Source organism: Condylura cristata, unplaced genomic scaffold (assembly GCF_000260355.1).
Source record: "Condylura cristata isolate star-nosed mole 26May11 unplaced genomic scaffold, ConCri1.0 scaffold00034, whole genome shotgun sequence".
Taxonomy (NCBI): Eukaryota; Metazoa; Chordata; class Mammalia; order Eulipotyphla; family Talpidae; genus Condylura; species Condylura cristata.
In genome coordinates, this window is record NW_004567135.1 from 10,642,459 (window position 1) to 10,670,041 (window position 27,583).

General features: G+C 36.3%; 1 protein-coding gene across 1 annotated transcript in view; it reads left to right on the forward strand.

Moving 5' to 3' along the window:
- The window catches only part of KDM5A (lysine (K)-specific demethylase 5A), a 65,711-nt gene that overhangs the window by 24,574 nt on the left and 13,554 nt on the right, over positions 1-27,583 (forward strand). Inside the window, exons 11-25 of the mRNA XM_004692835.2 lie at positions 324-505; positions 1,468-1,630; positions 2,632-2,751; positions 6,411-6,605; positions 7,858-8,039; positions 8,410-8,534; positions 9,359-9,509; positions 10,825-10,939; positions 12,963-13,318; positions 16,408-16,546; positions 17,684-17,863; positions 18,727-18,888; positions 20,390-20,941; positions 21,275-21,418; positions 26,393-26,552. Coding sequence (XP_004692892.1) covers positions 324-505; positions 1,468-1,630; positions 2,632-2,751; positions 6,411-6,605; positions 7,858-8,039; positions 8,410-8,534; positions 9,359-9,509; positions 10,825-10,939; positions 12,963-13,318; positions 16,408-16,546; positions 17,684-17,863; positions 18,727-18,888; positions 20,390-20,941; positions 21,275-21,418; positions 26,393-26,552 — 2,926 coding nt within the window. The remainder of the gene's footprint in view (positions 1-323; positions 506-1,467; positions 1,631-2,631; positions 2,752-6,410; positions 6,606-7,857; positions 8,040-8,409; positions 8,535-9,358; positions 9,510-10,824; positions 10,940-12,962; positions 13,319-16,407; positions 16,547-17,683; positions 17,864-18,726; positions 18,889-20,389; positions 20,942-21,274; positions 21,419-26,392; positions 26,553-27,583) is intronic.

The following is a 27,583-nucleotide window of genomic DNA, read 5'->3' on the forward strand; positions in this document are numbered from 1 at the left end:
TGGTAACCTATTGAATTGCTTGCTTGCTCTTTTACTGGTAAACTGAGGTGGGGGAGAATAAATGCCCTTGCTTATATGCTTCAGAGTAAATCAGAAGTATCTGAAATAATTAAAAGTACTCTAAATATTGCAAAGATGGGATATTGGATTAAATGTTTATATCAGTTGCCTGTAGTAGAGAGCAAAGAGTACTAATTCTGTTGACTAGGTTACTTGAAGTACTATAAATTGCGTACAACTTTTTATTTTTTGAAGTCTTCCTTGAGATTTCTTTTGGGCACCCGTCATTTCTGATCACTCACATTTATTTTTTTCTTTTGTAGGAATATGCACTCTCTGGCTGGAACTTGAATAATATGCCTGTTTTAGAGCAGTCTGTTCTTGCACATATTAATGTAGACATCTCTGGCATGAAGGTGCCATGGTTGTATGTAGGAATGTGCTTCTCTTCTTTTTGCTGGCACATAGAAGATCATTGGAGTTACTCCATCAACTATTTGCACTGGTGTGTACAGTCTGTTTTCAGTATACATGTTTCATTGACCTTTTCAAAGTTGTGATAATAATAGGTGATGTATCAGGAGGGGCTAACTTTAAAAGTATTTCATACCCAAAAGTAAGATAATCTGTTGAGGAGCGAAGTCTTAGTGGTCTTAAGGTTCCACATCCTTGCACGCTGTATTTGCCTGCAGCAGAACCTAGAGTTTTAGACCATGTGGTACTTGCTGTGCACATGGAAGTACTTGGACTAAGTAGGCTGTTTAAAGTTTATATAATTAAGACCTGACTTGCAGTATTCGAAAGTTTTAAATGATTTTTTCCCTTTTTAGTAACATTTTCTCAAGTTACATATATACTCATTAAATTCTTTTGATTTTTTTTTTTATTTCATCTATAGCTTTTACTTACCCATTTCCTTGTCTGTTATTATAGTCTTAACTAAGTGATAACTTTTCTGTCCATTTGGAAGATAGTACTCAGGTCACTCTGTGCTGTGGGAGACTAGTGGTTTTCTTCTGTGCTCTGTTGCTGTACTGTGTAATGTGATAGCCACTAGCCACATGAGGTTATTAACGACTATGTGAAACTAAAAACATACTTCCTCAGTATCAAGTGCACTGTAGTGTTTTATGAGTAGGTGTGGGGTCCCTGTATTGGACAGCACAAGTAGAGAACATTTTCAACATTAGGGACAGAACTGTAAATTTTATTAGGATTATGAAGTTCAGCTATTCTATAAATAATGGTGACTTTCCTGATCTAATGTGCTTTCATTTCTTCTTTAACAGCCGTAAGTATGTAAGTAAGTAAATTTACAGATTATGAGGTGATTGCAAAGATTCAGAGCATATAATCTGTGGCCATGGAACAAGACAAAGTTAATTTTGATTCAGTGAATTTGAATCAGAGACTCAACCCTCATTGGTTCCATGCTCTTCCTAGCTAACCAGTTACTTCTTTTGTTAGGGGGGAGCCAAAGACATGGTATGGTGTGCCATCTCATGCTGCAGAACAGCTGGAGGAGGTGATGAGAGAGCTGGCCCCTGAGTTATTTGAATCTCAGCCTGATCTACTACATCAGTTAGTCACCATCATGAATCCCAATGTGCTAATGGAACATGGTGTGCCTGTGAGTCTTTTTCTGTCTCCCTTTAGTATTTTTAAGTTTATGTTAATTTTAAATTCATGCTTCATTTTGTAACTGGAAGTATAAGAGGATGTCATCTAACAAAACTAGAATTTATATCCTGAAGGGGAAAACGTTTGGTCAGGAAAGGTCTGAATCTTATTTTATGTATGATTGCCTTAAACTAACCTTCTGTTTTTATTGAACTCTTACCTGGTTTTGACAAAATGTTTTATTAGCATTGCTTAACTAAAGTAAAAGTATTTTAAGTGGTAGTTATTACTAATGCTTGTACTTTTGAGATACTTTACATAAAGATTTCACAGTTGTTCCCCCCCCCCCCACACAAACAATGATGTAAAAAACATACTACAAATGCTTCATGTACTTTTTCAAAGTTTGTTTTGGAAATAATCGTTAGATTTAAGGTGCTAATACCTGATAAAGTATAAATTTAATGAATTTGCTACTAAGAGTTAAGTATTTATGCTAACTTTGTCTTTAATGGTTAATAGATTTATACCAGAATCTAGAGATTCCAAAAATAGTATAAAAACAGTGAAATTCATATGCACAAAATGAAGAATGATGCAAAAAATTAATAATAATTAAAAAAAAAGTATAATTCAGGAAAACTGATTGTTGGGTTAGCTCCATAAGATGCATGAGCCAGTCAGTTAATTTCTAAAAACAGACCTATAGTAGGAGGGGATTCTGTCCTTCACCACAGTTTACAACTCAAGAAGGAAAAAAAAGTTCTGGTAAAAATTTTATCAAGTTAGGAATAAAGTACCTCAGAGACTAACATTTTCTCCTTGAGGATTTCTTTTGACTGATAATTCTTGTCATGAATTACTTGAATTACTATTTTTTTATTAGTGATTATATTAATGGGGTAGAATTTTGTCTTTCGCAAATGCTTCTGAAACTGACTGATTAAAAATCTGTCTCTCCCCACCTCCCTTCCCCCTTTTTTGATACTCCTTTTCCCAATTTGCATTTAGGTGTACAGAACCAATCAGTGTGCCGGCGAGTTTGTTGTGACATTTCCTCGTGCTTACCACTCTGGATTTAATCAGGGTTACAACTTTGCTGAAGCTGTCAACTTCTGTACTGCTGACTGGGTCTGTTCTGTAGCAAGTAGCTGTTGTACGTCTACTAACACCCCTGGGAAATGCTTCCTAGTTGCCACATTTATTTAGCTGGAGAAGGGAGGGTTCATCAGTACAACAGTGGAAATATGAGTGGAAGTCATAATTTTAAAAGTTCAGATACCTTCCATCATAGATTTCATTTGTAAGAATTATAATTTTTCTCATGTATATTCTCTATATTCTGTCTAAGCTTTAAATGGGTAATTGATGTTTTCTGAGTTTTTGCTAGGGAACATGGTTCCTTTAGTCTGCTTTCTCTGAGCACTTCTGGATTTTTTAATGATTATCAATTAGATCTTTTCAAGAATTAATTCAGTCTTCAAATATCTAGCTCTGTGATTTTAATCTTAAAAATATCACTGTTATTTTCTTCCTGTAGACAATCAGGTGCTTTTATTCATGCCATTTTATGATTTTCCATAGTCCTTTTTCAGAAAAAGTTACTTTAGGGGCCTCTCCGGTGACAACAGGGGTTAAAGTCTCAACACTATAAAGCTGTGGACAGCCACTGCAGCATGAGTTTGAACCCTGGTCAGGGAGCTGACCCACATAGTATAGCAGTCCTCTCCTGTCTTGCCCACTGCTCCTCTCACCTGTGGATTTCAGTGGATCCACCTGTCCTGCACCCCACTCTGTCTCTGGTGAATCTTTTCACCCCCAGCACCTCTGACTTACATCCTAGTTCTTGTATGCTTTTTAAAAAAAAAACTTAAAAGAGCAACTGTAATACTGGATGTATAATACTGGTTTTTTCTATGAACTATACTGTTTTGTCAGTAATTGCTAGTGATTTCTTTGGTATGAGGTAGCTTCCCAAAAGTAATTAGTCATGAGTATATCTTGTTGATTGGGAAACAACTACAAATACACTGACTTTTTTCCTTTAGTGGTACTGAGTTTATGGGTATTTGGGGGTCATTCTTATTAACATTTTGGGGCCTATTCAGAACTTAAACCTTAATTTCTATGGGCACGTTGATTTATCGTTTTTTTGTTTTTTGTGTTGTTTTGTTTTTACTATTTCGATAACTTTTTTTTTTTTTAACAACAGATTGCTCACAGAAGAACTACTGATGTCAGTTAATCTTCACAATGTCCCACTAACATTTTAACATTCAGGGACTTGGTTCAAACAACAAGAAATGTTGGCACCCTGGGAGATAATTACATATTTTATTTCAGTTTTATGACACTGAACTTTTAAAGTAACTCTTAAGTGTTTTGAATATATAAAATAGCCCTAGATACTATTTTTTAAAAGATTTTAAAAAATTTATGCACACTGGGATAAGGCCAGAAGTGTAATGGAGGGGGCGATGAGAGGATTCACCAGAGATAGAGTGGGGGAATAGAGCAGGCTGGTTGACTGAAATACACCTCTGAGGGTGACAATGACTGAGAAACCAGAGGTCTGCTGTGGCATGTGGGTCAGCTCCCTGGTCGGGGATTGAATTTACGCTGCAGTAGCTGTGGATAGTTTCATAGTGCTAAGACTTAACCCCTTCTGCCATCAGGGAGGCCCGAAAAAGCCTTAGATTTTAAAAGGAGAAATGAAATTTGAAACGTGAATGTAATTTTTCAGTAGGCTGTTAAGACGTAGTGATTCCCCTTCTATTTCAAACTTTTAAAAGTGACACTTCATAATGAAAGTACTAACCCATTATTTTAGAATTTTGACCTAGATTGTAAAACAAATAACTTTGGGTATTAACAAATAAAACATCCTCTTTTCTACAAGTAAGAAGGACTAATACTTGGAAGGGGACCATTGAATTAGGTCCTTTAAGTCCATGCCTATATAGTTAAAAAACAAGTAGTTTCTTTTAATATTATTTACCAAACTCTCTTGACTTTGGAATGATCATACGTTCTGAATAGGCATGTGGATTCCTTATGATAAAAAGCTAAGCTTTTTCTCTCAAATTTAAATGGGGTAAATTAGAATCACTATTATATAATATTTAAAATATAAAACTGTCCATTATTGTAGCATATTTTTTTCTCTGAGGAAACATGATTTTTCAAAAATCACAAAGTTGAAGCAGGACTTACTTGCTGATTGCTGTTACATTCCAGAACCAGCAAGTTGTAACCTTCTTTGCTTCAAAAGAGTAAGAAAGAGCAATGAGATTGATGTTCAACTTTGGAACTTGAGCAGTTTCAGGATCAGTGTAGAAAAATAGACATATCTTCTTTTGTGGATTAAGCTTTTGTTTTTCAGTGTAGAAGCACTGTTTTATTGAAATACTGTCCAGCTTCAAATGGTACATATTTTATGATTGTTGGTTTGTTAGGATTCTTAGTTTTATAAAACAGCTGTGCAAATTTTCTCTTGGTGCAACATGTTTTCCTGTTTGTTGAGGTATAAAGTTCCACTGAGGCTAGTGTCATTATTTGCATTTAAGGTGACTTTTATCATATGATCTTTGAACAGGCACCATGCTTGCAGTCTGGTCCACAGCATGACCTGCTGTTGCTGAGTCTCCAAGTCTGATAATGTGAGAATGGTCTCTTTCTGCCATCACGACCGTGTGTGTGTGTGTGTGTGTGTGTGTGTGTGTATGTGTATGCATGCGCGTGTGCGTGTGTGCGTGTGCGCGTGTGCGTGTGTGTTAGAGCTAGGATTTTTATTTTATTTGTTTTAAAGATTTACTTATGCATATAGAACTGGGTTCAGGTCAGGGGTGCAAGGGTGGTGAGAGAATTCACCAAAGACAGAGTGGAGAGCAGAACAGGCAGATTGACAATTTACACTGCTGAGGGGAGCAACAGGTGAGACAGGAAAGGTCTGCTGTGCCGTGTGGATCACCTCTGGGACTGGGAATCGAACTCAACACTGTAGCAGCTGCGGCTAGCTGGCAGTGCTCGGCTTTAACCTGTTGCACCACCAGGGAGGGCTGAGATAGTATTTTTAAGGGATTCTTTATGGTTTATGAAAAGTGACCATTTAGTAATTTATTTCACTTAGAGAAAGCAAAGTTAATATAATTTCATGACTTCATTTTGAATTCTCTTTAGACCAGACTGGTAGTTTTAAAAAGAATTTCTAGATGTTAAAACCTAAATCTTCTTTTGCTCTGATCTGTAAAAAATTAAAGTCAGTTATTGTGAATCACTTAAGTAGTGCCTTTTTCTCCCTTTTTATTTTCCTCCCTCCTTCCCTGTAACATCATCTGTTTTTTTTGTTGTTGTTGTTGCTGTTTTTGTTCTTTGGAAACTTGTCCAAACTTCTTTGTATATATGCATATGTCTACTTTCATAGCCATTTTTTCCCTGTAGAGCAGTAGCATGTTAGAATGGTCGAAAAGAATTTGTTGCCTCATTTTATATGTCAAGGAACTTGTACTTCTTAGTGCATGTGAGGAGTAAAAAATCAAATACACATACTGAGTAGAAAATGAGCAGCTTAGGCCAGAAGCTCACCATCTCAAATTATGGGAATTTTTTGTGGGAGTATCCTTGAAATTCGTCCTAGGTTTGTAAGGCTGAATACGGCAATAATTGTTATATTCAAATGTTGTTTGTTATTCTGTCTTCCTTACATTAAAAGAGAGTATCTGACTGTAAATAGTGATTTTGAAATATGTTACAAGCGAGTAATTTAATTTGAGATTCTTACCTTGTTTTAGTTGCCCATTGGACGTCAGTGTGTGAATCATTATCGACGGCTAAGACGCCATTGTGTCTTTTCACATGAGGAGCTCATTTTCAAAATGGCAGCAGATCCAGATTGCTTAGATGTGGGACTAGCTGCCATGGTCTGTAAAGAATTGACTCTCATGACCGAAGAAGAGACACGATTAAGAGAGTCTGTTGTACAAATGGTGAGTTTACTGAACACATTTACTATATACTATTCATGGAACATACTAAAAATTGAACCCATAGAAAGTAACCACTTTCACCTTTGATTTCTTTAGGAGTTGAAACAAAAATCACATTCAGCAAAGATCATATATATATATTTTTTTAAGTTTCAAAAATGTATTTATGTATACAATAACTGGGTGTAGGCTAGAGGTATTGGAGGTGGTGTGAGAGAGGATTCACCAGAGACAGAATGGGGAACAGAACAGGTGGACTGACTGAAGTCCACTGCGGAGGGGAGGAGCAGGCAGGTCAGGAGAGGTCTGCTGCGCCATGTGGTCAGTTCCCTAGCTGGGGATATAGCTTGATCATGCTGAGATGTTAACCCTTGACCTACTAGGGAGGCCCCAAAGCTTATCTGTTTTTATACTTGTCATTTTGGTTTAAGTTGAAGCATGGGGATTCGATCTCTAGATTTTTTTTTTTAATGGAATAGTGTCAGGTAGAATTTCTTATGTAGTTACTTACAAAAGTCTGCAGTAATACAGTTACTTATAAACTGACACACTAAAAAAAAAAAAAGTATGTTGAAAACACTGGTCTGGTGTCTACCAGTCTAAGGGAACCCTTGCATAGTGAATGGAAATACTTCAAATACCTTATTTTCTTAAACTGGCATACTGAATTGGTTAATTTCGTTTTTGCTATTTTGCTAAAGTAGATTTTATTCTGACTTCATAGTTTAAATAATTTCATACTTTATCCTTGCCTATATTTGTAAATATCATTGTTGTTTTCAGATCATAGATTATTAGTTTATCAAGTTTGAGGATGTGTCGTCTCTGGAGAAAGTAATTATTGAAACTTTATTTGTTTTAAGGAGAAGATAAAATCACATTAAAAAAATCTATATATAACTTTGTTGCCATCACAGCCTTGTCACAGAATTCTTTGCAGCCACCTCAGTGAGCCTTCTAACTAGTTTTTCTACCCCTCTCAAGAAATAACTATTTTGACCTTTGTAGTAACTACTTCCTTGCATTTAAAAACAGTTGTGACCAGTCGAATATGCATTCTATGATACCAGTGTTTAATCTTGCCCATTTAAAAAAATTACTTGTTTTTAGGAAGTATTTTGGTAATGTGCTATTGTATCACCTATGTCTATATCTTAACTTCAGAATTGTAGAAAATAATTTAATGACTTAAGCTCTTGATGATTGAGAAGAGAAAGAAGACATGACCTAGTGACTTTTAACTGTTTCTCAGGGCGTCCTCATGTCAGAAGAAGAGGTTTTTGAACTTGTTCCAGATGATGAGCGGCAGTGTTTGGCATGCAGAACCACATGTTTTCTCTCTGCTCTCACGTGCTCCTGTAACCCTGAGCGACTTGTGTGTCTCTACCATCCAACTGATCTCTGCCCCTGTCCCATGCAGAAGAAATGTCTTAGGTATACAGAAGTTTTTATAAAACTTGCATTACTTTTAAAAAACATGTGTTAATATGTTTGGTGTTTGTGATTGCGCTCCCTGTGTCTGTACTGGTAACAACTTGTCTATGTGCCTCCCTGCTTGAGTACCAGTCCTTTTAAGGTTGACCCTAAATTTGACAACTGAACTTAATTTTTTTATTACTTGATTTTACATGTTCCTAGTCTATCCCTGCATTAAAATTCTGTGGGCTTTTTTTTATTATCTCTTTATGTGAACCAAGATTCCCATTCTTTAGGCCATTATACTTTAAGTTAGTTGCACTTAAATTTATTCTCAAGTTGTTAATATTTGAAGTTTTTGTTTTTCTGTGTGTGTTTTGTTTTATAGATATCGCTACCCATTAGAAGACCTTCCTTCTCTGCTATACGGTGTAAAAGTCAGGGCACAGTCCTATGACACATGGGTCAGTCGTGTTACAGAAGCATTATCTGCAAACTTCAACCACAAGAAAGGTGGTTTCCTCCTTTTGAATGCATACACTGAGATTGTTGCCTGTATTTCTTTTCCATTAAGGAAGACTTTTAGGCTTCATAAGACATTTGAAGCTAATGGTTTGGTTGACTGTAGACTTAATTTTATTTTTGAGAATCCTTTTTACTTTTTATTTATGTGTGTGTGTATTTATATATTTTATATCATTGTTCATTTTTGTACAATGTATGCTTTCTCCTTTTAGGTGTATTCTCAGTGAAATTCTCAACTGTGAATCATCATCATCATTCCTTGTGCTCTTCTCTACTATTTTGATTCCTCTCCTATTCCCCCTATCCCTTTGCAGAATGTCTGATTTATAGTTGCCTGCTAATTTTGTCTTACTTAGTTATTATTTTCCTGACCCTTTATTTGGTTTTGCTATATTCCACCTATAATGAAACCATCCAATATTTTTCTTCCTCTTTCTGGCTTATTTCACTGAGCAAAAGCCCTTCTAGCTCTGTCTATGTTGCTGTGAATGGGAATCTTTTTTTAAATAAAAAAGCTGATGTATAGTAATAAGTCAGATATGTCCACTTGTGGTAGATGTATATTTTGAAGAGCCTCTATTAACAGAAATGAGGGTATAAAGTTTTTTACTTGAAATAAATTATAGAGATTTGGAATGGGTGCCTGGCCACATGCTTATGTTGCATAGGTGAGATTTTTATAGCTGCATTGTATTTCTCCTAATGGGTTGATGACTCACTTGAGAGGAGATTGGTGTCTATTTTAAAGTATTTTTTAACATCTGTGGTCATAAAACATGGCTTTGTGTGTATGTGTGTGTGTGTGTTTACAGATTTAATTGAGTTACGAGTAATGCTGGAAGATGCTGAGGATAGGAAATACCCAGAGAATGAGCTCTTTCGAAAACTCAGGGATGCTGTGAAAGAAGCTGAGACCTGTGCTTCTGTGGCTCAGCTGCTTCTGAGCAAAAAGCAGAAACATAGGTAAGACTAAGGAGAATTCGGAATTCTTTAGTGGTTTCCTTTTACTCCCCACCCTCCAGTAAAATCTAACAGTGTAACTGGTCTGCGAGGCTCTGCATTGTTTTGGACCTCTGCTAGCCTTGTTTTTACCTCTTCCAAAAATGCCTTAATCTTACCTTCTGGTGCTCTTCTGCCTGTGTTATATGCTGCAACCCTCACCTCTTGTTCTTCATACACAACAGGTACATTCCTCTCTAGGGTCTTTATACCTGCTGTATGTTCTGTTTGTCACTCTTCCCATCATATCCAGGTGACTTACTGCCTGGTTTTTTCCATGTCTTTTCAGATACAGCATTTTAGAAAGACCTCTGGTAATCCTTCATAAAATTGTGCTTTTCATTCTTTTTGTTTTGTTTTGTTTTTACACTTGTGCTGCTACTTACTGATACATTATTTTACTTTCTATTTCCTTTTTTTCTTGACCCTATTGAAATCTCTCCTAGACTAGAATATTGGGGATCTTTATCCTTTTGTTTCATTGCTGCATTTTTTACTATGCTTACAATAACGAGTAGCACATAGTTGTACAGTAAATACTTGTAAATAAATATTATTACCAACTGCAGGCAGGCAGCATCAATGAGTAACCTTCATAGAGGCATGGAAGCAGCTATTACAAGAAGTGTGTGTGTGTGTATATATATATATATATATATATATATATATATATATATGTCCTTGATTTAATTTCTGTATCTTAAATTTTCTGTGGTATTGTTTTATATTCATACTGATTGATTATTTTATCTGATTGACTATTTTATAGCAGTTCACATAGGGCTTTAAGGTTTACGTTTTATCAAACATTTTAACAGAGAACCTTTTGTAAAGACTTTGATCAGCTAATTTTCATCTGCCATTGGGTTACTGACCCAACTTTAAAGACCCTTTCATAGAAAATGCACATTCAAAAAAACACATTCAAACAGAATTTTTAAAATTCAAGTATTCCTTGACTGCTAAACCACGTGAAAGGCCTTTGTTTCACATGTTAAGCTTATAGATAGATGATTTCGTTTAATGAATTTAATATTTTGCTGAGAGGATTTGATTCAGTGTTTGAACTGTACTTAGAGATTGGATGAACTATCACTCAGTGTTCAATCTTTGAACAATTAGCTAAAGACTTAAAAAAACTAATTTGGAAGTGATTACCATTGCAGTGACTCCCCCAAATGCAAATATTCTGAGATCACTTCTGTTAGAAGAGACTAGAAGCCCCTTTGATATCAGAATGACTATATTTTTTTTACTTCTGAATATTATTTCATTCCAGGCAGAACCCAGATAGTGGAAGGACTCGGACCAAGCTGACAGTAGAAGAATTGAAGGCCTTTGTCCAACAGCTTTTTAGCCTTCCATGTGTCATCAGCCAAGCCCGACAAGTAAAGGTGAAGTATTACATATTTTCTGGGTTATATCCTTTGAACTGTGGGCTACTGTTTTGGGTAAACAGAATTAAGGTGTCTATACTAGTTTTTTTGTTCATACTGTTTTCTTCGTAAGTGTTGTTACTGAAGTTTTGTTAGAAAGCAGTAAGAATCTCTTGGTTTTGTACTTAGCCTGTGTTCCATTTGAAAATCTGACAATAAGACCAAGTTAGAATTTTTTCACCATAGAAATTTCAGATCTGATTATCCTTTAAACACACACGCCCATTTAGTGTAGGTGTAACTGAAACACAGGGAATTAAAAGAAGCTGAATGTGTCAGTGAGTTATTAGTTCATAGGCATTTTAAAAGCAGCATTCTGAAATTATCTGGGCCTCATGGTATAATGAATATGCTAAGATTTCAAAAGTGTACTCTCAGACATACTTAATCTGTGTGGTTTATCATCTTTTAGTAATTTTGTAGTGTGTTTTTGTAATTTGAAGTGGGTATGGGTATCAAAGCTCTTATCAAGATTATAAACTTGTCAAATCTAATGTCAGCTATACTTTGGTCTTAATCCATTTTGTAAGAGGTTTTTGGTATCACCCACTCTTTCCATCTTGAGAGACATCTATTATATTCCACTCTCTAGTTTCCTTAACTTACTTACATTTTTGTCTGTTTCAAAGTCATCTTTGCTGTTCTTTGTCTCCTGGGGACACTTAGTCCTTTCTGTACTCTGGATCCTGATGTCTGTTAGTCCAGTGACATTAACTGTTATCTACATTCTATTTATCAAATATCCAGCTCTAAGCTACTCTTCTTCTTTTCTGTAGACTTATATATCCATGCTCTACATTTACCTTTAGAAGACTAAAAGACATCTTAGAGTCTTTTAGTAGATCAAAAGTCTTGAGTTCCTTGATTCCCTTATATCCCACACAAATTTCTAAATGAGCGTTGCTATTATCTCCAAAGTGTGTTGCAAAGTGAACCATATGTCTTGATCCCCATTGCCTAATATACTCTGAACCACTAGGATCTGTCCTTCAGATTAATGCCACAGCCTTTTAGCTACTCTTTCTTTTACTCTTGTCTCTGTTATTTTATTTTTCACTTAGTAATTAGGATGATGTTATAAAACATAAATTAGCTCATCTTCCTTGTGGTTAACATCCTTTGGTGGTTCTTCAAAGCCATTAGGATGAAATCCAAATTTATTTTAATCAGTGTAATCTGACCTTTGCTTTATTTAGCTTCATTTCTTTGTCATCTGTTTTGGAGCAAGACACCAAGCTTCTTGTTCTTTAAAAGCTTTTGCAGTTGATACTTTGCTTTGCGAACTGCTCTTCCGATAGATCTTCATATGGTTCCCACCTCCACCTCTTCATTTATCATTTTAGTTTTGATTCATCTGTCATCTGTGATCATCATTGAAAAAGTAAGATGTCCCCCTCAACCCCCCGCATTACCTACTGGCCTTTCTCTATAATGTTGCCCAATTTTATTTTCATGGCTCTTAAAACTAACATTTTATTAGTGTACCTAATGTCTATAACTACTTATATTTGAAAGTATGTCTCTTTAAGACAAGGACTTTTTATATTTTGTTTAATGCTCTGTGCCTAGAGCAGTGCTTGCATCTAAGTCATCAGTCACTCAGTGAATGAATCATATTTTAAAAGTAGGACCATGTAATTAAAACTGAAGAAAAACTTAAGTAAAATTTAGATAATTAGGTAAAATCTATAAAATCTCCAAGGCTGAAGAGTCTTTGTAAACCTCACCTCCCCCAATCCCATGCATAAGAAAAGACAAAAATGCTGATAATTTCAAACAAAATTTTTTAAAACATGCAAAAAAAAATAGGGGCATGTACATAATTACAGAGTAGTAGTTTTATCCCTTTAAGTATCATATTTACTTCATGCTGTGATGGTGAGATTATATCATGGTCTAGAATTTGTTAGTCTGCCTATGTCTATTCCATATTTATTTTGCACCTTTAATTTTTTTTTTTTTTAATTTTTAACCTTTTCAGAATTTGCTGGATGATGTTGAAGAATTTCATGAGCGTGCTCAAGATGCCATGATGGATGAAACCCCAGATTCTTCCAAACTCCAGATGTTGATAGACATGGGGTCTAGTCTTTATGTGGAGCTACCTGAATTAGCTCGGCTGAAACAAGAGCTACAGCAGGCTCGATGGTTGGATGAAGTAAGACTGACCTTATCAGATCCACAACAAGTCACGTTGGATGTCATGAAGAAATTGATAGACTCTGGGGTGGGGCTGGCACCCCACCATGCTGTGGAGAAAGCAATGGCTGAACTACAGGAGCTCCTTACAGTCTCTGAGAGATGGGAAGAAAAGGCTAAGGTCTGCCTACAGGCAAGGTGAACACATTATTTGGTGACTTGTCTCTTTTATTGTTTTACATTTTAATTGGGAAGGTTAATTGGGAAAAGGAAAGGCGAAGATGACTTTTGCACAGACACAAGCTGGTATGAAGAACTGCATTTAAGAGGCAGGCTTGTTAAGCATCTGAAGAGAGAGAGGTTGGCTGTTTTGGAACAAGAGTTGCCAGTCTTGTCTCTTTAAAAGCTAAGTCAGAATGAAATGGGAGGAGGAACATACGGTTATATTCCATTAAATATTTGCTTCCCTGACCAGTCACTAAGTTATCAAATAGGTGTCTTGATAGACACCTTTACATAATGCACACTACTTTGTTAGGTACTTTAAGTGAGGTGGAGAGATCATTGTTAGGTTAGATGGTCAGAAGAGAAGCTTGATAGAAAACCAAGAACTTGGAGCCTTGAAGAATGAGTGGGATTGAGTGAAAGGGGAGGTAAGAGAACAAAATAAGCTAAGTTTTAGGGAATATTTAGATGTGTTCAGGTGATTAAAGTTAAATGGCTTTTACTGGAGTGGAACATTTATGCCAGAAAGTAATGCGAGGTAAGAATTAGGTATGAGAATGTTAAAACATTTTCATTAGCATGGACACCACATTGGATTTATGAGATTTAAATAAAGCATTCATCATATTTGACTGTAATGTTCTTCATATAAAAATATTTCTGCAGAAACTAAGATTAATATAATTTTTATGTGAGGATGAGGAAATTGAGAGCCTTAGCAAGTTCACATAGTTACTAAGTAACACAGATCAAATTTAAAGCCTTTTCCAAATTTAAAACCTTTACCTACTTTTCCCATCACATATCTTGGGTGCATTTGATAGAAAAAGCCACAGATGATTTAAGATGGTTATGCTGAGCCAAAAGAAGATCCCACGAATGCTGATTATTTTGCTCTTCAGGTGCCAGGGAAAATACATACTAAAATTTATTCATAGTTTTATCTATCTGAAACATTGACATTGTTCTATGGGATGGCATATAACAGTTCCCAGAGATGGAAGCTTATTACATGGGAAAAGCGAACTAACTTTGGAATTTGGTTTGGTATACCTGATGCAACTGATAGTATTCTATTGAAAGAAATATTTTGTTGATAGTATTATTTGAAAACTTTTCCCCCCTCCACTTCAACTCTGTTGTCACTGACTTAGTTACAGGTCTTCTACATTTTAATGAGTATTCATATGCCAGGCACTATCTCTTAAGTGCTCTGGAGACAGCAGGGGACAGGATACACAAGGTCCCTATTCTCATTGAGCCAACATTTTTTTTTTTTTAAAGATTTATTTATTTGTGCATACAGAACAAATAGGGTATGGGGTATAGGCCAGAGGCTCAGGGGCAGTGAGAGGCTTCGCCAGAGAGAGTAGGGAGCAGAACAGGCAGATCAATGAAGTACACTGCTGAGGGGAGCAGCGGGCAGGTCAGGAGAGGTCTGCCACGCCATGTGTTCACCTCTGGGGCAGGCGGGGATCGAACTCATGCGGAAGTGGCTTCAGCTTCTCAGTGCTGTGCTTTAACCCGCTGTGCTACCAGGGAGGGCCCGAGCCAACATTTTAATGGGGAGTTGGGGGGGGGGGAGTTGAATGAGTGATTTTATTTCCTTAGTGATTCTCTCCCTTTTTGGGGGCTAGTATTGTAATTGGTCTCATCAGACCAGTAGACTTACTTTATTTATTTATGTATACAGAGATGGAGTACAGGCCAGAGATGGGGGTGGGAGGTTGAGAGGATTCCCCACAGAGTGGGGAACAGAATGGGCAGATTATACAGCAGAAGTATACTGCTGAGGGGATCAGCGGGTGAGACAGGAGAGGTCTACTGTACCATATGGGTTACCCCCCGACCAGGGATTGAACTCAAGCTGAAGCTGCTGTGGCTAGCTTCATAGTACTGTGCATTAATCCATTGTGCCACTCCCTTCTTCTGAGTCCTTTGCTGTTTCCTTTTCCTCTTGGGATAGGGCCTTCTTAACCTGATTTGTAAGACCATCTGTGGTCTAGCCTCTTTCCTAAATATCTGACCCTATCATTTGCCTTTCTTCTTCTTACATTGTGTTAACAGTGATAATCCACCACCACCACCATCATCTCACACTCTTCTGCTCTTGATTCTTCAACCATGCCATGTCCTTTTTTGCCATGTTTATTTTCTTTTGTGGAACTCCCCCTCTGCCCAACCCCTGTGATTCACTTCCATCACCCCTGTCCTGTCGTTGGCCCTACTTTGCCTGACTTAATTCTTGTTCAGAAAGGTAAAAAAGCTTCTGGGAAGACTTTCTTCATGTGTCAAGTAAATTAGGTCTTTCTTCCATATATTCTGGTAGCATCTTTTATTTTCCTTTATTTGCAAATCATCTCTCTGTATTAACAACTTTTCTACAAGATTAAAAGATTTCCTGAGGCATGGGCTGCATCACTTCTGTGCATTAATGAGCTCCTGTACCTGGCACAGTGCGCAGCATATAGTAGGGCTCCTGGGTGATGAAACTGCTCCCACGGGTGCCAGTTTTCCATTGCTTCCATGGTGAAAGTCATGACTCACAAGATTGTTGATCTGCTTACATTTTTCTTTTCTGCAAAACTCTTCTTGATTTTACTTCATCTCCATTTTCAGACTATTCACCATCTTAAACAGTATTACCAATTTGCTTTTGAATATTTCTCCATGTCTTTCCTTAGTTCTTTTTTTTCCTTTAACCTTTCACCTGACAAAATGACACTTCTTTGGGACCTGCTTCAACGCCCTTATCAACTTTCCTAGACAGAACCCCCCATAGTAGTGGGGCGTTAGTAATTTCTTGTAAGTTTTGGTACAAATAGAATTCTCTTTTCATTCTGTCTTCAAACCCCCCAAACCTAAGTTAGTGTTCTCATCTTGTGTCCTGTTTGCTTGTGGATAAGGCCTAGCATCTACTTGCCTCATGTAATGGGATGTTGATGTAGTTGAATTAAACGTAAGTATCAAATATGCATTCTTCTAAAATATTATTTAAATGATGATAGCCATTTGACTTTTTGACTTTTCCTCATGCATCTGCCATATGTCTGTTCTTTTAGACCACGGCACAGTGTGGCAAGTTTAGAAAGCATTGTGAATGAAGCTAAAAACATTCCAGCCTTTCTGCCCAATGTGTTGTCCCTGAAAGAAGCCTTACAAAAGGCTCGAGAATGGACAATTAAAGTGGAAGCTATTCAGGTAATGAGACTTCTATATTCTCCTGCCATTGAATAATGCTAAATGATTCATAGGTGAATCTGTGAAGCCTTAGAATAACCATAGTAAAATAATTATAGTACTTAACATTCATCCTTCCACCTGATTTTATCCTTAAAAATAAATACTACCTATTTAAACCTTTCTCTTTAGTGGGTCCTCAATGTTTACTGTATAACACTGAGCCTTTCTGTCATTGCTTCTGGAAAACAGTGAAATGGGATATATGTGCATTTTGTTTCTTTTTTGTTACATAATTTCTTTCAGAAATGATTGTTTTCTGTCTGCTAGGAAATTTATTCAATCAAAGGTACTTCTGAATTGTTTTCTACAGCCTGAATTATTTTCTACCCCTTCTTCAGGTGTTCGTGCCAGATCCTTTGGGTTACTTGCTAATTTACTTCCTGTAATGATTCAGTCACTTAGTAAATTTGAGGCAGTATATGAAATCTCAAAACAGCCATGATCTTATTACATGGAAATATCAAAACATTATGATTTAGAAGGAAATGAGCCATTCTCAGCTGTGTTTGTATATAACTTAAAATGGAGGTGGTTGTTAAAAATTAAAATACTGCTTTGAATTTGTTGGAAAAATTGTGATTATCTAGCAGACCTTCTAGGATTATGTAATTTCAGGATTGTATTTCTTGGATTTTCTTTGGCCAAGCTGTTTTACAGCTCTGTCAGTTTATTTTTAAATGATAGCAATATAAAAGAATTATGTCTGTGGAAAAGCAATTCAACTTTTCTGTAATGGCACAGGCAATTTCCACCCAGTACAAACGATGATTTTATTGTTCATGGGAAGTTAACCATCTGTTTTCACCTAGTAGCAATTCTTTTCCTCATTCCTAATAGCATTTATATGTCTGTCCTTTAGATTGCCCTTTGGCATTTTTTTTGTTTTCTTACTCGTTTCTTAATAAAGTAAAAGTCTTTGATAACATGAATGTGCAAAAACTTTAAAGGAACATTGGAAGCTCTACTTAACAGATACAGTTAGGATTAAGGAATAATAATAACATATGCATTATAATCTTTGTAAGGTCCTATGACAACATACTGCCAGACTCCAAGAGAATGCAAGTTGTATGAGGATATACTTTTGTTTTTCAGAGTGGTAGCAACTATGCTTACTTGGAGCAGTTGGAGAGCTTATCTGCTAAAGGACGCCCTATTCCTGTGCGTCTTGATGCATTGCCCCAAGTAGAATCACAAGTAGCAGCAGCACGGGCTTGGAGAGAACGGACTGGGCGGACCTTTCTTAAAAAAAATTCCAGCCACACATTGTTGCAGGTAAAGTGTAGTGCACATCAGTGACCTCATGAAAATTTGGTAATTTGACTACTTTGTAAGTAGTAATGTTACTGGTGAGGGTTGTTTTCAGTTTATCTGGCCTTGGTTATTCAAGATTCCTATTAAGTAATATCAAAGATTGGCCAAAATCTGGAGACTTTGGCAGACTTATTTCTCATTCTTCATGTGCTTTGTCCAGAAAAAGCAGTCACCCCAGATCTTATCTCTGTTACTGTTGGACTCTTCACTGAAAGAACTTGTTTTTCAGAAGCACAGATTTGAATATTCATTGGCTTTATTTTTAGCCGTTGAGCATAGCAGTAGGATGGTTTCATTAGGGAGGACTAACTCCTGACTTGGCAAATCACTGTGTCCATGGGCAAGTTGTTTTCTTTTTGGGTCTTCCCTTGTTTGTAAAATATGAATAATAAGTCAGAAGGTTGATGTGAGGATTGAATTTGATAATGTATATAAAGTCCATTAAAAAATTGCCAGGATTTAGGTGTCAGTAGATGATTCTTTTAAGTATTTTCAGTTTTTTTTAAAAAAAAATTATTTGTGCATACAAAAACTGAGGTACAAGTTAGAGGTGTGAGGCATGAGGGGATTGATCAGAGACAGATCGGGGAACAGAATAGGCAGAATGAAATACACTGCTGAGGGGAAATGGATGAGACAGGAAGGTCTGCTGTGCTGTGTGGTCAGTTCCTTGGCTGGGGATCGAAATAGTGCTGCAGTGGCTGTGGATAAACTTCACAGTGCTGTGCTTTAACAACCCTTATGCCACCAGAGAGGGCTCTATTTTCAGTTTTTTAAGATTTTTTTTTTTTAAACAGCATAAGTGTTTTATGTGTGTTTTGTAGGTACTAAGTCCGCGGACTGATATCGGAATTTATGGGAGTGGTAAAAACAGAAGGAAAAAAGTAAAAGAACTAATAGAAAAAGAAAAGGAAAAGGACCTGGATCTTGAGCCTCTGAGTGATCTGGAAGAAGGGTTGGAGGAAACCAGAGATACAGCCATGGTGGTAAGAATTATGTCGAGTTTACTTGGTGAATACAAAATTCTCTTTTAAGATATTAGCACATTTATAAAATAACACTTACATGCTTTTTTTTTTTAGCTTTGCTTTCATGGTTATACATATGTCACATAATTTTTAATATTTGTAATCAAGAGTATATAAAAATTAAACATTCTGCCCTTTCCAAACTTGTCTTTTCCATGTCTCTTGTTGTAGTCATCCATACTTATTGTCTATTTGGCTGTTGAACATTTTGGTTGTTGCTAAGTGTTCACTAGTTTTGGATAATCATAAACTTCATGTATAGCCTTTTCCTTTGAAATTATTTCCTACATTTCACTCTTTGGAATGGGATCACTACATTAGAATTTAATAGCATTTTGTGACTCTTAATACTATTGTACTTTTCAAAGGACTTGTATCAGTTTATTGATACTAGCTACTATTTTAAAATACTTCCTTTTTCATAGTAGCAATATTGCACAATAAAATATTTATAGGTAATTAGAATTACGAGGTTTTGCTTGAATAGTGGGTGGAATGTGTTAAGGAGCCTGAGAAAATAAAAATGAGTTTGGGTAGTATATAATAATAGTAGGGAATTATATACATTAAGTAACGTAACATGGCTGTTTTTACCTACTTGTGATTCTGTTCTACTGTGGCCAGTAGAAATGATTTCTCATTAGAAATCCTGCCTAGTAAGTTAATCTTGCTAGACTAGACAAGTAGGACTGGAAATTATTTCAAAATTATTTTATACTTACCAGAGCTTAGAAAGAAAATGCACTGATGGTATCTACAATAATTGAATTTTCTTTGCTTTTAGATTTTGAAGAAAGACATTGTTATATTTATGTCATCAGGCTTTGTTAGTCTGCTACATGAGTTGGAGAGGCCTTCTAGGAATAACTAGAAATTGATTTGTATGTAACTTGCCTCCAAGGAATGAATTACAAGGGGATCCCCTAGATTTCTTTTATCTTATGCCTGGCAGCTAGTTAACCAATTAGGCACTTTTGTGTGTTAGCTTTTTTTTTGCATTTTAAAAGGACAGGCTTATTAGGAAAAAGGGAAATAGAAGGGCACCTGTATAGTCATAGGTGGGCAGGAGGCTGCCGTTGTTGCTTTATATAGGGAAAAGATTTGTCATGCATTATCTTATTTAGTCATTAAAACAACAAAATAAGGTTAGTGGTATTCTCATATCAAAAGTATAAGAGTTGGGCTTGTTGTTTGACTTATTGATACAGTATCTTTCTACTGATCCTACAGAAGAATCCATAAGTTGTCAAATACAGTAGTAGCTTTTTACCCATTCTACATCTAAGGAATGTTTGCGTGGAAACTGCCAAGGTAACCCATACAATTGACAACTTTTTATTTTCAAAAGATATTGCATTTGTTGTCATGGAGGCCATAAATTGGAGATGATTTCCTCAGCCTTAAGGATATGGTATTTCTGGAGTATGACTCTTTTCAATTAAATGTTTGTTATATACAGGTGGCAGTTTTCAAAGAACGGGAGCAAAAAGAGATTGAAGCCATGCATTCCCTCAGAGCAGCCAACTTAGCCAAGATGACAATGGTGGACCGCATAGAAGAAGTAAAATTTTGTATTTGCCGCAAGACAGCCAGTGGGTTTATGCTACAATGTGAGCTGTGTAAAGACTGGTTCCATAACAGCTGTGTTCCCCTTCCTAAATCAAGTTCCCAGAAAAAAGGATCTAGCTGGCAGGCTAAAGAAGTAAAATTTCTTTGCCCTCTTTGTATGAGGTCTCGAAGGCCAAGGCTAGAGACTATTCTGTCACTTCTGGTATCCCTTCAGAAATTGCCTGTTCGGTTGCCTGAAGGAGAGGCCCTACAGTGTTTGACAGAACGTGCTATGAGTTGGCAAGATCGAGCAAGGCAGGCCCTAGCCACAGATGAACTGTCCTCTGCCCTGGCCAAACTTTCTGTGTTGAGTCAGCGTATGGTGGAACAGGCAGCCCGAGAGAAAACTGAAAAGATCATCAGTGCAGAACTCCAAAAAGCAGCTGCCAACCCAGACTTACAGGCAAGTTTAGCATTTTCTTTTTCTAACTTATGATAATGTTGGTCAGTGTGCAAATAGGAAATCAAATCTACCTCCACTTGATTAAGAAAACAACAGTGAGTTGCCAGCAACTCTATCATTGATGGCACTTTCTACATATACGAGGTCATTTTAGTGAAATATTAACCTGGAAATATCATTCAAGTGGATCTTGGCATCATAACAAGTAATTTGATATGTACTAACTGTTGAACTCTTTAGCTGCTTTGAGGTTCACATTGTTGGTCTTAAGCATGTTCCAGTTACCTGTGTTATGTGGTATGGCTATTTATTTTGGAATTGTTTGTTGTTTAGGGACACTTACCTAGTTTCCAGCAGTCTGCTTTTAATCGTGTGGTAAGCAGTGTATCCTCTTCCCCTCGACAAACAGTGGACTATGATGATGAGGAAACAGATTCTGATGAAGACATCCGGGAAACATACGGATATGACATGAAGGTAACTAGATGGACAGGCTCTATGGGTACATACCTGAGCATTGGGCTTGTTAAAAACGCTATGAATATTGAGCAACTAATGATGTTGAAGGTTTGAGGTCTGAATGGGGAAGACAGAACTAGTAATCTGTGTATCCTGAGTTTATGGTAATAATGTTTCAAAGCTCTAAAAATACATATATTGATGAAACAAATTTTTTTAAAGACTGGAATTTTAAAAACAGGTTATTTTCCTCACTTTGTAACTTCTTATGGCTTAGACGGACTAGAAAATACATGCTTTTATATGTTAAAACATTCATGGCTAATTTTGGATTTTTTTGTTTGCTTAGATTCAGGTTTTCATAACTATATTTTAAGAATCCCCTTTTAGTGTTAAGTCTTTTATACTGATTCTCTGGATGATGTCAGAATGTAACATTTAGAGGTGGGTTGTATTTGGACCATTAATTTGAATTTGCAGAGTTTAACAGTTGCAGTTACAACCAATTATTTGCTCTCAATATGATTATTTCGATAGTGACATCACACCAGAGATAAAGGTTTTGTGTTGGATCCTGATAGAGTTTTATTGTTATATTAGGAGCAAATCTTTTGTCTTTATTATAATACAGTGATCTATGCAGAGCACTGTTAGGTTACAGTATTGATCTGCTTTATATTATTATTTGTTGATCTGTTTAGATTGTGTGCCTGTAATTAGGGCAATTGTTCTCTGATCTGCCAAAGAACTAGAGCTTTCCCTACCCTCAACTATTTTTTTTCTGAGTTTTTAGTATGCAGATCAGGTAGGTAGTGTTCATTCTTAGAACATGAATAATTCCATCATTAACATTTCCAGGATGTAAAATTAAAACCATCCATCATAGATGCTTGTAAATCATGTTGGAAAACATTTTTCTCAGGATAAAAATGGACCCAGGAGGGCCCTCCCTGGTGGACACAGGAGTTAAACCAGCACTGTGTGAAACTATCAGCAGTCATTGCAGCATGAGTTCAATCCCTGGAGAGGGAGGTGACCCACATGGCACATAGTGCTCAAACCCATCTTGTCTCACTCACTGCTCCCATCAGCATATATTTCCGTCTGTTTCCCATTCTATCTCTGGTGAATCCTTTCACACATACACCCCCCCCCCAACACACACACACACATCTCTGGCCTGTACCCCAGTTCTTGGATGCATATGTAAACCATTTTTTAAAAATGGACTCAAGCGACACATTTTAATAAAGAGATTGCTAGTTGTTTGAATTAAAGGTTAAAGATTTGAGAAAATTGAAACTTGAATTAACCTGTTAAAATAAGATCCCAGGCCACCTTAGTGACCTTTTTTGTCTATAAAGCTGTATAAGATGACCAGGAACAGCCTATACCAATTTTAAGTTACTTAGCTTTTTGCTTGAATAGTAGAATTGTCTGCTTATCTTATATAGCTTGGATACCTCTAATACTTGTTATATTTCTAGCATATTAACTATCAATCACTACTCTAGAAATCTACAAAAATAAAACATTACAAGTACTCCGTGAGCTCAGGGCAATGGATCACAATTGTGATTTGATATGGGTGTAGGAATAGTCCTTTGTAAAATTGATATGGGAGCCTTAGCTTACAGTCTCTTTAGTAGGTGATTTTGGCAAGGCAGAAAAATAAAATTAAAAATTTTACAGTTAGTAATGTATTTGACAGTTTAGAAGAGTGGGAAAATGGTGGCAAGACATACCAGTAACATAAGGTCAAATTTATCTTCGTGTTAGTATCTTTGCACTAAAAAAACTAGTCTTATTAAATGTTTTCACATACAACAGGATTTACTCTAATGAAAATTTTATTTGCAGTTGTCTTAATGATTTTCCTTTTATATGATATCCTTAATTGTGACCATGAATTTATCTTTAAAATAGTTTGTGTGTAGTGTCTTTGCTTGAGAAAAAGGGCCCCCTTTGGATCAATTTTTCTTATTTTTAATCTTATTGCATTTAAATCTTCGGAACAGGTGTTTTTGCTTTGTGTTGTTTGATTACTTCATTTTGCATTTAATATTATGTGATCACTGCTAAAATACTCTGAACAACAATTTAAGACTATTATTAGGAAAATACATACTTAATGAAGCAGTTTGTCATGGGTGTTTGGGATTGTGTCTAAGATAATCGCTCAAGTATTGATCATTTCCTTGTATGGCAATTGTTTATCTTTACTTGAAACTCTTCATCTATATTGCAGTCTATATTTTACTAACATGTATGTGTGTATGATTACACATCAGGAAGGATGTGTAAAACGCTGGTAACTTACCTCCCAGAAAATTCTTTTTTGTATCTCAGTAATTGCTTCTTTTTGAGGAAGACAGGTCAACACTAAAGTTCTTTGATTTTTTTCTTCCATTCTTGCTGATACTTGAGTACCCCAGGCAATGGTGGAAATAGAGGTTTGACTGAGAGCTTTTTCTCCCTAATGCAGAAGATAGAATAACGTACTTTTTTTTTTTTAAAGATTTATTTATTTATTTGTACAGAACTGGGGTACAGGCCAGAGATGCGGAGGGTGAGAGGATTCACCAGAGACAGAGTTGGGTACAGAACAGGCAGATCGACGAAGTACACTGCTGAGGGGAGCAGCGGGCGGGTCAGGAGAGGTCTGCCTCGCCATGTGGATCTCCTCCAGGGCAGGTGGGAATCGAACTCATGCAGAAGTGGCTTAAGCTTCTTTGTGCTGTGCTTTAGCCCGCTGCGCCACTAGGGAGGGCCCAGAATAACGTACTTTTATAAAACACATTTCTCACCAAGCGGCTGATTCTAGCTTTCCTGTGTATTTGCCACCAGCACAGCAGAGCTGTAACTTTCCTCCTGGAGAGTGATTTATGTTTGCTGCCTAACAATACTTTAACTTTCAAACTGTGTCTTTATAATTGCAGTGCAACTTCTGTAGACATTATATATAACAGGGTCCTTTTTGGTTTATAATTCTGCATACATATGTATTTATAAACTCTGTAGTTGGGTCTTTTTTTTGTGTGTTTTGTTATTTAGTATTTAGTAGTAGTGTAATCTCAATCTATTAGTTGGGGTGTTTAGTCCACTTAAATTGTGTGGAATTGCTGAAATAGTTGGGTTTATTTGGCCAGTTTCTTTTTCATTAGCCTCTTTTGTGTTTTGTTCTTCAGTTGCTTTTTTCCCCTGCTTTTTTGGTTAGCTAAAATTTTGAAGAAGTTTTGTTTTATTTCCTTTAATGGCTTCTTCCATTAACTCACCAAAGTCAATATTGAACCTCTTTCATGTTTCATATGTCACCTTGGAGAAATAATTTTTTAAAAACTTTCTTACTGTCTGTCATTTCTGAAATGAAATAGAAAGTCCCTGGCATGAGTTACAATGAAAGCAGTAGACTCAAGGTCAAAAGTGAGAATTTTGGTTAGTGAGAAGATGCCTTTGGGAGTTATAAGTACTTTTCCTGCTTTTCTTTTAGAAAGACTTAAATTTTTGAGTAGAGAAGATTATTCTTAAATCCCTATTGCTACTCCTAAGTTATCAGTGATAGGCATTAAGCATCATGTTTAAATATAGCCTGAAGATAACAGTCTCTTGTACACATAAAGAGAATGTGGTGTTGGGTTAGTGAGTTACTGTCTCTCATCTCCTTCCATACTCCTTTCTGATGCTACTGCTGGGATTCCACACCAGGAATTGGTGAATGCTTTCTGTAAAGTGGTTTATATTATATGTTAATATATAATAATGTTTATTGGATAAAATATAAAAAGATATTAATGGCATATGTAATTAATATATATTGTAGGCTTTGTTAGTCACATGTAGTCTCTCACATATTCTTATTTTTCTCTCTTTTACAACTTTTTAAATATGTAAAAACTATTGTTTGTTCTCATGCCATACAAAAAATAGGATGTCGACTGAATTTGACCTACAGGCCATAGTTTGCCAACCCTTGCCCTTATACATTGTATTTTTTGCATTCTTCCTTTTGCTTATAGAGGACATTAAAGAAAATTAAAAGTCCTGAAGACTGAAAAAGGGACTCAGGTTTTTTTTCCCTGTCTTAATTGCTGCCATCATCTGAACTACATTTCTTTTTGAACCCTAGCATTGACAACTGGCTCCAATTTCTAGTTGTTATTCACACCCAGCCAACCATACTCTTAGAGATGGCTGAACGAACTTACTAGCATTTTTTCTTCAGAGATCTGGGTCTGAAGTCATGATAGTTTCTTCACTGAGCCTGGAGGTTAACTACCTCTTTCTTTTGTTATTAAGCTGTAGGGGTGGCATCTCTTTCTTTGCAACTACCTTGCCTTTACTTTGATTTTCCTTGGTGTTTCAAGCCTTTAGTATGCATTTAACCAGTTCATTTTATTATTATTCCTGTGAAATACTTGGTGTGATTTCTATTTTCCAGATTATACTCTGACAAAGCTGTGGAAGTTACCTGCAAGGGAACTTGTGGACGTTAACTAAAGGAAAAAGATTTGAGGCCTAACTAGAGCTGTCAGATTGTGTAGTTTGAATTTTCATTGTATTGAGTGACTGCAGTTGGAAGTAAGAGCAGTTAGTAATCTGAAAACCTTTAGAAAGGGTTAAATGACTTATGTCTCATCTAAACTTTTCCCCCGTAAGCCCATTTTATATTTTGTATATGGTCAAGGTTTCTTAAGTTGGGGCTATAGGTTATGAGTTGAAGAATGTAGAAATTAGATTATTTAATAGTTATTTTCTTGTAAGTTTATTACCTATGTATTCTTTTTGAACTCTACTCTTTTCCTTTTGGCTTGAAACTATGGTCATTGCTCTTTTTTTCTTCCCAGTACACTTTCCATCTTAATAGCATCTATTTAATTTCGAGGTCATATTTTTAGCCTTTTATATGGAAGCTTTCACTGGAAAGCCTACATTCATCTCCTTGTCAGAGGATAAACAGCTCCAATTCTGATATTTCCCTTGTTTCTTCTTCAGGACACAGCCAGTGTGAAGTCTTCCAGTAGTCTGGAACCCAATCTTTTTTGTGATGAAGAGATTCCCATCAAGTCTGAGGAGGTGGTGACTCACATGTGGACAGCACCTTCATTCTGTGCCGAACATGCATATTCTTCTGCTTCTAAGAGTTGTTCTCAAGGTTTAAAACTTTTTCTTTTTAAATGTGGAGAAGATAAGTCTGAAACTAGAGAGAAAAGCATTATATTAATGAAGACCTCTTTAGAATACAAATTCTGCCCATGAAATGCTAATAGAACCTCAAAGTACAATTTGGATTAAGAAAAGTCAATCACTGTTTGGATTTTCTATTATAAGGTGATAGTCTGAAAACTTCCATAGAATTATTAAATCCTAAATTAGGAGAACTTTAGAGGCCATCAAGTGCCATTTTTGTTACCAGTTAATTGAGTGACTTGTTTCTTGCTAGGAATATTCATTCTGGGTTGGAAAGGCTTAGTTATTTGGACAGTCTTCCTTTTCTTGGGAATAACTTCTCTACTACATTCACTTTCCTCCTCCCTAATGAAAGGAAGTCATACTACTTTAGATCACACTGCTAAAAGATGGAGTGTGTTTATCTTAAAAGTGAAATTTAGGTTTTTATGGATCAGCATACTATCTGCTTATTAGGAAAATAGCTGTTCATTTATACATACAGAACTAGGGTATAGGCCAGAGGTACGGGAGGTGAGAGGATTCACCAGAGACAGAATAGGGAGCAGAACAGACAGATTGACTGGAATACAGTGCTGAGGAGAGCAGTGGGTCAGGAGAGGTTTGCCATGCCATGTGGGTCACCCACCTGGCCAGGAAGCGCACCTGTGTTAGAGTGGCTTCCATAGATTCACAGTGCTGTCCTTTAACCTATTGCGCCACCAGGGAGGGCCTGGCATGTATTTGTTTCTGAGGTCAAACAGGCTGTTTCCCATTTCTCTTCCCCTCTTGTTAAGGGCTAACAAATCAGTAAGGAACCAACTTTATACTTTAACCCAATTTTTTGGAGTAGGATTACAGGTATAGATCTTTGTGTCATATTTTGTTCTTAATTTCACTTTCACTTTCATACTGGTGGAGAATCTAGCCATCTAAAATAAGTACTGGGAGGAGAGTTCATTCCCTATTTACTTTGAAAATAAATTTTTCCATACACCACTTTTTGGTTTTTTGTCT